The sequence below is a fragment of the Rousettus aegyptiacus genome, unplaced genomic scaffold (assembly GCF_014176215.1).
Source record: "Rousettus aegyptiacus isolate mRouAeg1 unplaced genomic scaffold, mRouAeg1.p scaffold_m13_p_2, whole genome shotgun sequence".
Classification (NCBI taxonomy): Eukaryota; Metazoa; Chordata; class Mammalia; order Chiroptera; family Pteropodidae; genus Rousettus; species Rousettus aegyptiacus.
In genome coordinates this window covers 89,774,067-89,784,632 of record NW_023416295.1, presented here as the reverse complement: position 1 = coordinate 89,784,632, position 10,566 = coordinate 89,774,067, and the positions used below count along the sequence as shown (strand labels likewise).

General features: G+C 50.3%; 1 protein-coding gene and 1 long non-coding RNA gene across 14 annotated transcripts in view; one reads left to right on the top strand and one right to left on the bottom strand.

Moving 5' to 3' along the window:
• Nucleotides 1-276: 276 nt before the first annotated feature.
• LOC118613663 lies at nt 277-5,329 on the bottom strand. Its single transcript, XR_004955634.1, has 2 exons — nt 4,583-5,329; nt 277-581 (listed from the first exon to the last, which is right to left on the bottom strand). It is a non-coding gene; the product is annotated as an uncharacterized LOC118613663 (long non-coding RNA).
• A 722-nt stretch (nt 5,330-6,051) lies between these two features.
• The window catches only part of BIN1 (bridging integrator 1), a 55,716-nt gene continuing 51,201 nt past the window's right edge, over nt 6,052-10,566 (top strand). For 3 of the 13 annotated variants that reach the window (XM_016157083.2, XM_016157087.2, XM_016157086.2), the window contains exon 1: nt 6,057-6,255. In XM_016157083.2, the coding sequence (XP_016012569.2) occupies nt 6,172-6,255 (84 nt within the window). In that variant the 5' untranslated portion in view covers nt 6,057-6,171. Of the gene's footprint in view, nt 6,256-10,566 lie in introns of all 13 variants that reach the window. The other 10 variants (XM_016157081.2, XM_036236634.1, XM_036236635.1 and 7 more) reach the window with 7 other exon arrangements.

Genomic DNA, 10,566 nt, shown 5'->3' with positions numbered 1-10,566 from the left:
GGTCAAGGATGGTCTGTGCTACCTCTAGTCTTTAACAACAGCCTTGCCTGGTGGTATTATTGCTACATTTAAAAGGAGCAGGCAGTGACTGGCCCAAGATCATACGACTCATAGCAACAGAGCCAAGGTCTTCTGTTGTTGTCATCTTCTCAGTCTACTACCTTTCGGCAATGCCAGAGACCGCACACAGTTCACCAGAGAAGTCAATCATCTTACATTTTTTTTTTTCTCTTGGAGGGATTTTGTTTGCTGGTAGCAAAAGAAAATAACTGTTTTTTTTTGTTTTTGTTTTTTTTTGTTTTGTTTTGTTTTGTTTTGTTTTGTTTTTTTTTGCTGGAAACCTTGTTTCCTGGAAGCCTGGGAAAGATCCTGGAGGTACTTGATAGCCCTGCGACTGGCCTTCTTCCTAGGCCACTTCTGCAAGGCATGGTTAAACTGGATCAAGATAGGAGCCGAACATCTGAATCAGCAGGTTTGGAAGCCAGGAGGCAAAGCTTAGGGACATATTTCCTTTCAGAAGTTCTTCTGGAACATCACCCTCCCATCTCTGCAAGGATCCTGTAGAGAACAGCTGGACAGGCCTGGAAGAATGGACAGGTGCAGTGGTCAGCATCAGTTTGAACACAGACTGTGAAATGCATGACCTTAGCCTCCCTTCTCACCTTTACTCTCAACTCCTACCCCTCAACCTAGGTGCTCAGATGTCCTGATTTGCCCAGGACAGTCCTGGTTTATGCCTACTATCCAGCTGTAACTATTTTTACCCCTTTACTCCCAAAATTGCCTGAGTTTGACCATTCCAGTCATTGAGATGAACCAGGTGGAGATGCTTAAGAGAAGCTCTACCTTGAAGATCCCTGTAGCATTAGGGCTCTATGAAGGTTGGCTCTGAGAAGGACATTTATGATAATTTATATTAGTCATGAGCCTTTTGATTGCAAACAACCTCGAATTGGGTTTAGCAAGAAAAAAACGTATTGGTTTGCATAGCTGGATAGCTGGAGGTGGGGACTGGGCAGGAACCAGGCACAACTGGAAAAAGTTCTCAAACAATACTATTGTATCTTTCTCTTTCTGTCTCTGTTTCTCCCTCTGTCCCCATCTCTCCAACTCTCAACTTTTGTTGACTTTGTCTTTTAGGCAGAATCTTTCACATAGTGGGCAGACTGGCCTCTGGTGATTCTAGACTCACGTCCTCCCATATTAGCAACTCTAGGGGAAAGAGGAACTTCTGTGTCCTACAAGCACACATCCCTTCAAGCCCAGGGAAGGCTCGTATTGGCTCTGTTTGGGTCATGTGCTCATCTTTGAGCCAATTGTTACAGCCGCAGTGAATGTCTCACCTGTGCTATGTGCACATGGTGCAAGGGATAAGACTGTCTCAAGCCACATCAAACAAGGAAGGAATTCCTAAAGAAAGTAGGACAATTAGCTGGCCAGGCTAAATTTATAGCATTTGCCATCTACTGTATAGCCACCATTTACAGAGTCACTTCTAATATTCCAGGAGCTTTTATAGATATTATTTCCACGATAATTTAGAGAGTGTAATTTACCTTCCCTTACAGATGAGGCTTGATCAATTTAAATAATGTAGCCAAGAATGGAAAAGTGATAAATGGAGAAGCTAACTTCTGACTTCAGGTCTGTCTACCTCTCTCACAATATCATGGTGGTGGCATTTTACATGTGAAAGGGAAGTGAGAAAAATTTGTCAGAGGGCCCTTGGACACCATGTCACACACATATACTGCCTTAAAGAACATTTCTAGAAAGACCAGTCCCCTCTGGTTCTGCCTGTAGATTCTCCTGGATCTCCCTTGTCTAAGAGAAGGCCCAGGATAGAGGTGAGAAGCTGGTCCGATCTGGTTTTGAAGATGGCTAGGTGCTAAGTGATGTCAGCTGTGTGTCTTCTGAGTAGACCTGTGTTCTCCAAGTCTTCACCTATAAAGGAATGGCCAAAAGTCCTACTGCTGTCAAACAAAGGATTATTCTGACGGTCGAATAAGTATAAACAAAAAGATCTCGCTGTGTAAGACAGAATGATGATTATGATGATGATAGTAGTCATAGTGCCAGCTCAGAGCCTCTTACTCAATTCTTGAAGGATAGAAGGAAAACATAGGGCGGTGCTCTTTTCTCTCCAAGGGAAACGAATACTGCCCTTCACTTGTCTGAGTTTTTCATGGTTTGAAAAATCACTTTCCCAGACTTCACAGTTCAGGCACGGGGGTGGACAGGCCCAGCACACACTCTGTCTCTGTGCTTTCTCTTTCTACTCTGGTACATTGTAGTAGCCCAAGTAGAGTCTCAGGGGACAGTTTCCTCATTTTAATACAAATATTTGTATTTTTAATAGCATTTATTTCTGATTACGAAAATAGTACATGTGCAAAATTTGGAAAATAAAAAGAAGAAAAAAAAATCCTCTCATCCTGAACTGTTTCATCCAGAGAAAACAACCACATTTTGACAGCAGTTGGCACTACACTGTTATGCAATTTAATATCCCGCTTTATTGTTAACAACACTTTCCAATCACGAAAAACTTCACGGGCATTATCGTTTTGGTAAACATCTGATGTATAGCTATACTATAGTTTAGTTAATTACAGGTAGTAAAAGGCCTTTTGCAGGGGGGCAGATGGACAGGGGCCTGGTGGTTTCCACTATGGAGAGCCAGCGGGGTGCAGTGCTGGGAGGCTGGGATGTTGAAGGGGAAGAAAGAAAGGTAGGCCAATACTTTGCTGAACATTTGCTTGTCTGGTCACTTCTTCCTATCTTGATAGTTGAGGACCCTGCTAAGTACCAGGCTCCCTCCCTGTTCTCCTGTCAATGCTGACTTCAGGTCTTCAGATCACCCTTTCAAAGAGACTCAATCCCTCCCAGACACCCTCCCCTCCCCACATAGGGATGTACCCCAAGAAAAGACTTTATTTCACCCACTGCTGTTTCTGCAGCGTGAGCCCAGGACTGGTATTTAGTAGGTGCTCAGAAATGCTTGCAGACTGAGGGAGTGAGTGAACACGAATAACAATAATAGTATAGCTCACATTTGTATGTTTTCAGTTTTGTACAAATTATAATGAATGTGATGAACATCTGTGTGATTAAAACTTTGCTAAAATTTTGAATTATTTTTTGACTTGAGATTCTAGTGTTGAAGAATATGGATATTTTGATGATTCTTAATACATATTACAAGATTGCTTTCCAGAAATTCTTTATTGGTTACACTCTCAGAAGCAGTAGTAAGGGTCTATCTCTCTGATTTTAAGTAAAGTATTTTAGGAAATGATTTGCTGAGTTGATGAAAGTGGATTCAGAAATGGTATCTCATTAATTTAATGAACTTTTTTATTTCTAGAAAGACTGAACTTTTAAAACCTATTTATCGAGAATTTAAATCTTTAACTTTGTGAATTGTACATTTGTACCATCCACTCATTTATTTAGTGGGATCTTAATGTTTTCTTATGAATTATAAGAGTTCTACTTTATTTTTAAAAATATTTCCCTAGTTTCTCATGCTTTAATATTTTATGTTAAATTTCTTTTCAAAATGGAAATGGCATCCCCCCTCAATAGTAAAAACAATGAGCTACCATGATAAAACAAACAAAAACAAACAAACAAACCCAGACACAATAGAAAATTGTAAAGAAAGTAAAAATCTCCTACATTCTTACCCCTTGGCATTTCCCCCCAAACTTTTATCCTATGTATTGATGGTATTTTTTGAAGTTTAAAAATTTTTAATTTTTATATACCGCCAAAGTAGTATTTTTTATTTCAATGTTTTTGTGCTTAGAAGTCTTTCCAATCTAGAGATCAAATAAAGAATTACCTTCTGTAAAAACAGAGCTGTGTATATGTTTTAGTTATGAAGGCAATATAGAATATTACAGAATATTTAAGAAATTAAGAGGAAAAAATCAGCCACAATGCTTTGACCTTGACACATCTATTTTTTTTATGCCTGGTTCTTTTGAATCTTTGGTCATGAACATTTATATTTATTTTTATGTGGTTGCAAGGATAGTGCATGCAGAATGTCCTATCTTCTTTTCACTCATAATTATACTGTACACAGTATTTTCATGTTGTTACACAATCTTTGTAATGGTTGTTTAAAAGGATCCCCTAATGGCCTGTCTGGTCCCTGTGCCTTCTAGCTGACTCTATCCTGCTGAGAACTGTTTTAGTTGCTTCCAATTTTTTGTCAAGTGATATTTCAAAATACCAAAGTCCAGCGCAGCAGACTCCCTCTGTTCCCGGGGGCTGACTATAATAGGATTTGACTTCTGCTCATTTCCTCTTTTCCTCAAATGAGTGCTGGAAGTAATTGCTCTTAGAGAATGGTTAGAAAAATGACAAACATAAAATGAAGAGGAGAGACACTATGAAGTGAAAGCATGTTAGGCTTTTAGGAGAAAGCTTCTTTAAAACTCAGGCTGTGCCATTTAGGTTTTGTTTTTGTAACTCATGAATTGGGCATGAGTTTATAATAATTTTGACAAAACGCTTTTCTTTCGTGCAGTTTTTGGAGCTTTTTTTGGGGGGAAGGAGTTCAGTGTATCACCTGAGGGTTTTAGAACAGGAGGGCCTCAGTCTGGATCTCTGCTTCTCTGTTGTGACCTTCAGCAGCTGCAGAGCCTCGGTCTGTCTTTCTGCAAAATAGGAATAATAATAGGCCAGGAGGGAGGGCTGTTTAAGATCTTCAAATATAGGTGCTGAGCAGTATTGGGAAGAACCAGGAATAGCTAGAGAGACTGCAGGGGAGTCTACCAGGTGGAGGGAAGGAGGAATCCAGGCTGAAACTCTTCTTCCTAGGCCTGTTTCTCCAACCCTGTAGGGTGCTTGGCTTAGGGGTTCCTGCTCCCAGGGACCCCTGCCTTGACTCCTGTCCATGCACTGACAGGTCTAATCCTCCTTCTTCTCAAGAGGGCCTCAAGGATTCACTCCTCTCTCCATTCAATTCAGCCCACAATCCTTGAGAAACCTAGGGCAGCAAAGAGCTGTGGCATCCTTCACAGCCCTAACATGATTTTGGGGAGGGGCGTAGGTGGGATTAGTAGACTGAATATATATTTATTTATGTCGAATAAGTGTCATTGGTCTATTGGTGAAGCTGGTTATCAGTAACCTTATCTTCTCTTTAAATAATGATCATTAACCATTTTTCTTCTAGCAAGCAAGAGGGGACACGCAGGATATAGTAGTGTGAGCCTGGGATATAGAGTCAGATATCTGGTTCCAAGCCTCTCTGTGCCTCATTTGTAAAATGGGAATACTAATTCTATTATTCTATTGAAATGCATTTTAATAATAGCACCTACCTCATAGGGTCGTCATGGAGACTGAATAAGGCCTGTCGAGGAGGCACCTAGCAGACTGCAAGCACACAGTGAGCCCTCAGTAATGTTAAGTTGTTTTTAAAATCGTAATGATATTCAGCAAACTTGAAGACTGAGCGCCTGGTTAGCAATGGAACTAAGGGACTAGGCTCCAGGGACAGAGATGTGAATCTGTCCCAGAGGCGCTCAGAACACCCAGGTGGAGACCGGTGAGTCTGCAGGACTGGAGGAGGCGGAGAGTCGAGTGCCGGGCCAAAGAATCCCCAGGAAGGAGAGGGGGTTCCGGGATTCCAGGGAGGCGCACCAATGACCGCGCGTTATCTCTGCGTTTTATAAAGCACTCTTCTTCATCTGTCCTCCTTTCCTGGGCTGCAGGAGGTGACTGCTCGGGAGGAGAACCAGGCCCGTGGCGGCGCGGGACCCAGAACTAGCGTATTAGTCTCTACCCCGAGGCGGTGTCACTAGAACGTCTCGGGAGTCCCGCTAGCCGAAGCCCCCCGCGCACGTGCTCGCTGCTGCCTCCCTACCCGCCTAGCTGTTCCCGCGCCGGAGGGGCCCTTTAAAAGGCAGTGTCTTGTCCGGCCGGGCGGGCGGGGGTGCTGACCGCAGCCGCAGGCTCGGCCTCTCCCCTCCCCCTCCCCCTGTCCGTCCCTCCCTCGGTCCCCGCGTCGCTCGCTCGCTCGCTCGCCCGCCCGGCGCACGCTCCGCCTCCGTCAGTCGGCTGGGCTGTCTAGTGCGCGGCGTGGAGCCGGACCGCGGCCCGCAGCCGGGGCTGGAAGCGCGGTGCCCGCCACCGGCCGCGGCCCAGGGCACGATGGCAGAGATGGGCAGCAAGGGGGTGACGGCGGGAAAGATTGCCAGCAACGTGCAGAAGAAGCTCACCCGCGCGCAGGAGAAGGTGAGCGAACCGCAGCCCCGGCAGCCCGGTGGACCCGGCCACCTGCCCCCATCCCGCCCCGGGCTCCGGCGCTGTCACCTCTGGACGACCGCTGCCCAGGGCCTTCGGAGGTCCTTGGGCTGCACGCTCGGAGCTCGGAGCGCCCTCTCCGATCCGCGTCATCTGTGCCCTCCCCACCCCCCAGCCCGCACCGCGGCGGGGCAGGAGAGGGCGCCGCTGTCCTCCTCCTCCCCCTGGGGCTGCTTCGTATCTTGGCCGCACCTCTGCAGAGGAGCGACCCACGCTCTCCTCGGGCGCTTGAGGTCCAGGCTAACTGTGTCCTGGAGGCCGAAGGCCAGGAGGATTGGGACGAATTGGCGCCTCCGGCAGTCCAGATCCCCGCGGGCCCTGCAGGCCCGCGGCGCGTGGAGAGCGGCCTGCGCCTTGTTCCTGGGGCCGCCTTGCTTTGGGAATCCCGAGGCTGCCCCTCGGCCAGGTCTCTGGGCGCTGCCGGCGGCAGCCGTGCCCTCCTCTCGCCAGCCTCCATTTCTCCGCCGGCCGCGAAAGGATTGGGTTTCCTTTCCCGAAGGGTGCCAGCAGCCTGGAAGCTCTGCGGAGCAGAGCTTCGCACCCCTCGGGGGCTTTGCGCTTCCGGCGGCGGGGGAGGGGTGGTGGCCCCGGCTTTCGCGAGGCGCTGCAGGCTGCAGGGGCGTGGAGGGCGCCGCGGAAAACCTGCGCCGGAGCTCGGAAAGCAGCCGGCCGCCGGCGGGGGATGGAGCCCGGCTTCCCGCGGCGCCTTGGTTGTGCAGGAAACGCAGGACTGGGGTGGGGGTTCGCACCGGCTCGGCATTCTATCCTAAGCCACCTCTGGTTTATTGCATTGGATCACGCCAGCCGCTGACGCCACTTCCCCTACCCACTCGGACTCTGAAATCTGAGATTGCAGAATCTATGCTGCCAGGGTGGCCCTCAGTCCTCCCCTCGCAAGTTGTGTCCCCCAACTCCGTCCTCTGCCCTCCCCTTACTCCCGCCCGCGGAACGCGTGGCAGAGTGGGACTCCAGGGACTGCAAGCTTCCCTTGCTAGGATTGTGGCTGTTTATAAACAATGACTTTTGCAGCTGGGACCTGGGGGCTCCCTAAGGATGCAGTCACGTGATGGGGGGGAGGTGCATCGGCTAGAGCTTCCCCGCGCCTCCCTCAGTCAGAGTCCCGATGCTCATCCTGGTGGTCCCGGGCTGAGGAGGTGGGTGGCTGTGCGTGAAGATAAGGGCCCTCGGCCAAGCTGCCAATCTGGCCTGCCCCAGCTGTCCTCTCCAACCCCCACGGTGGGAGGACGGATTACATACCCCATAGATAGGCAGCGAGGTGCTGGGAAGGCTTCTGTTTACCAGGTTGGTGGTGGGTGGGGGGAGATCTGCCTTCTCCCCCACACTACTCTCCTGCAGTGACGGGGCAATCCATTGAGGTGCCTGGAGCCAGCAGCTCTGGGTCTAAGCCTGCTTCCTGTTCCCAAGGGGCCAGAAGATGAATGAGAAGGAGAGGGTTAGCTGAGACAGGTCCCTGCCCCCACTCCAAGGAGGTCCCGCTCCCTGGCTCCACTTTGCTCTTGCAGTGTCCCCTTTGCCTTGGTTGCCTTGCCACTGCAACAGCATCTTTCAGTAATTATAGGGGCAGTAGGCCTGGGCGATGTCCCTTCCATGTAAGTGGCAATATGTCATCATTGACCCCACTGAGCGGCCCCTATCCCCTCTTCAGCTCCTGTTCTGTGGCCGCAGGCAGTTGGCTGACAGCTGGTCAGCTGTGGATGCTGGCCTTGCAAGAGGGCCGTCCCTATCCAAGCCTTGACTTCATGGGACTGGAGCAGCTTAGTGCTGCTGGTGAGGCACTAGTTAGGAGACCATCCCCCATTAGAAACCGGAGCGGCACAGCAGGTTTCCTGGCCGAGTCTCAGAAGGCAGCTTTCCTTTTGTCCCCTCCCTCATTGGCCTAGCTGAGTACCCCTTCCCAGGAAGTCTGATGCCTCAACCTATAGGGACCTCTCCCCTTTCCCCTCCTGCAGCTCAGTCACAGCCTGGGTGCTGTGACCTGGCTGCCTCCTAGCACCTTCTGGTGGTATCGGGACCACATACAGTGGTCTCACAGTCACGCTTGCCCCCACCCCACCTGTCCCTGTCAAATCAGTGAGTAACCAAGCGATACCAGTTATCTAGTTGCCATAGGAGGGCATTTCCTGAGCAGGGCCAAGCCGTGGCTCAGTCTGCCAGGAATCAGAGGGCGACAGTGTGGTCAAGAAAAGCTTGCCCTCTGGTGCCTGTGGAACCAGCCCCACTGTCCCCCAGCTTAGTGAGTTTCTCTATGGGTCCTGGCTTGGGAAACCCATCCGCCTGCTTGCCTCCACCACTGCTCTGGGTGCCCCTGAGGGATGGGGCATTCACCTGGTCCCCACAGATGCTGAGTGACTGTTTATGAATAAACGAGGACGTTTGGGGGTTTGGCTTGGGAGCCCTTACTTTGGCCTGTGGGTGGGCTGATTCATGCTGTGTGCTCCTTTGCCTTCCCTTCTTCAGCAAATCCTTTCTGGATATATGTCCTGTGCCTGATTCTGGGCTGAGCCCAGGGCAGTGGGAAGCAGGATGCTTGTGGCTCTGGCTGGCATGGAGCTATGGTTGTAATGTACTCTGGCCTCTGGGCCTGGTGTGGGGAGGACGTGAGAATATATGGGAAGGGTCTCCAGGGTCTGCCAGCCAGCATGGTATCATTGCTGCTCACCTCCCAGTTCCCAGCTGTCTCCAGAGTGCCTGGAGTACAGAGTGTGTGCCTGGAGCTCAAGCCGTGGGCACCATGAGATCATCTTCTCATTGTGTTTGGCTTCTTGGACCCTCTATAAATGACACTGTCCATTTTTGGTCCTCAGTAGGGTGCCTGGGCAGAGCTAATTTAGGGTGGAGCTGGGTCAGATGACAGAGGATTAGAGCTTGTCTGGGCCGGGCCCCTTGGGGGAGGGGATGGTTAGGGAGAAGGGACAACTGGAGTGGGGGGTGGAATCTGGCCTGCTCTCACTGAGGTTCATTGCCCAGAAGTCCTCACAGAGCTGCCTGAAGGAGGCTGGCCTTGTGCTGTGGGGCTGGGCCAGTGGTGAGCACAGCAGAAGGCTCTGGCAGAGGTGGGAGTGTGTACTCTGTCTGCCCCTCTCAGCGGCGTCCTGAGCCTGTGGATAGTGGGGAGGCCCAGCGGGGAGTGGTAGAGCTCAGGGCTGTCAGTGGACAGCGCAGTGCTGGCATGTCTGAGCAGATGTTTGCCAGAGGAAGGTGCAATGGCAGTTTTTTACAGAACACATGGCTAGGGTGGCATCATGATGATCTCTGGTGGTCAAGGGCTGGCTCCTCACGCAGCATCCATTTTGGCCTCCTCAGCTGGAGTCAGGCCTTTACAACCACTGCTTATTCTCCACAGCAGCCTCAAGAGTAGCCACAGGACACCGAAGAGCAGGCCTTTGAAATGGGGAGCCCACCGGGACTGTTGGAGGTCCTCCAGAGCCCTAGGATCCCCTCACCTCCCCATTTCCAGGCTCCAGTGCAAAGTTACTTCCCTCCATTCATTCTCAGTTTCTCTTTCCCCTTGGCATCCATTTCTCTGTCCTTGAGAGTCTGGGGACTCTTCCTGCTTATCCCCCTCATCTGCGCCCCAACCCTCAGTCTTTTCTTTGCTCTCTTTCTCTGTATCTCCCTGGTCTGTTTCCTCTGAGCTTGTACAAGCTTTTATGTACCTCTCCAGTCTCAGATCAGCTTCTCCCTGAGCAACCAGTTATTGATGTACATGGTTCATCTCACCTGCTGGATAGAAGGCTCCTAAGCTGGGCATCACCTCCGGGTGGGGTGTTTATGGGGGATTGCTGGACATTTGGCTGAGGATTTTGGCATGAAGAAATTAGAAGCTTGGCCTCCAGTCTTCCCTCAGCCTCAGCAAGCCTTCGGTGGGATGGGGCCTGAAATGAACTGAGTAGAGTTTACTGGCTCAGGGCAGGGCTCAAAGTGAGGCAAAGGCTGTTTTACCCAGGGGCCTACGGAGGGAGCGACCACACTGGGCTGCATGGGGAGTGGAGAAGGTGTTCCAGGAGGGACAGATATGAGCCAAGGTTTGGGCCGAGAGTGAGGACGTTAAGGCCAGCAGTTCAACTGAAAAGAAGAGGTGTAGTGTGTTGATGTGGTGAGGTGGGGGTGGGGATGGGCAGAAGATTTGGGTCAGATTTGATGCAGGAGAATCTGTCTATCCAGTGGATTCTCAGAGAAGCTGAGGCTTGAACTCTTCTGCCGTCTCCACAGATGACTCCT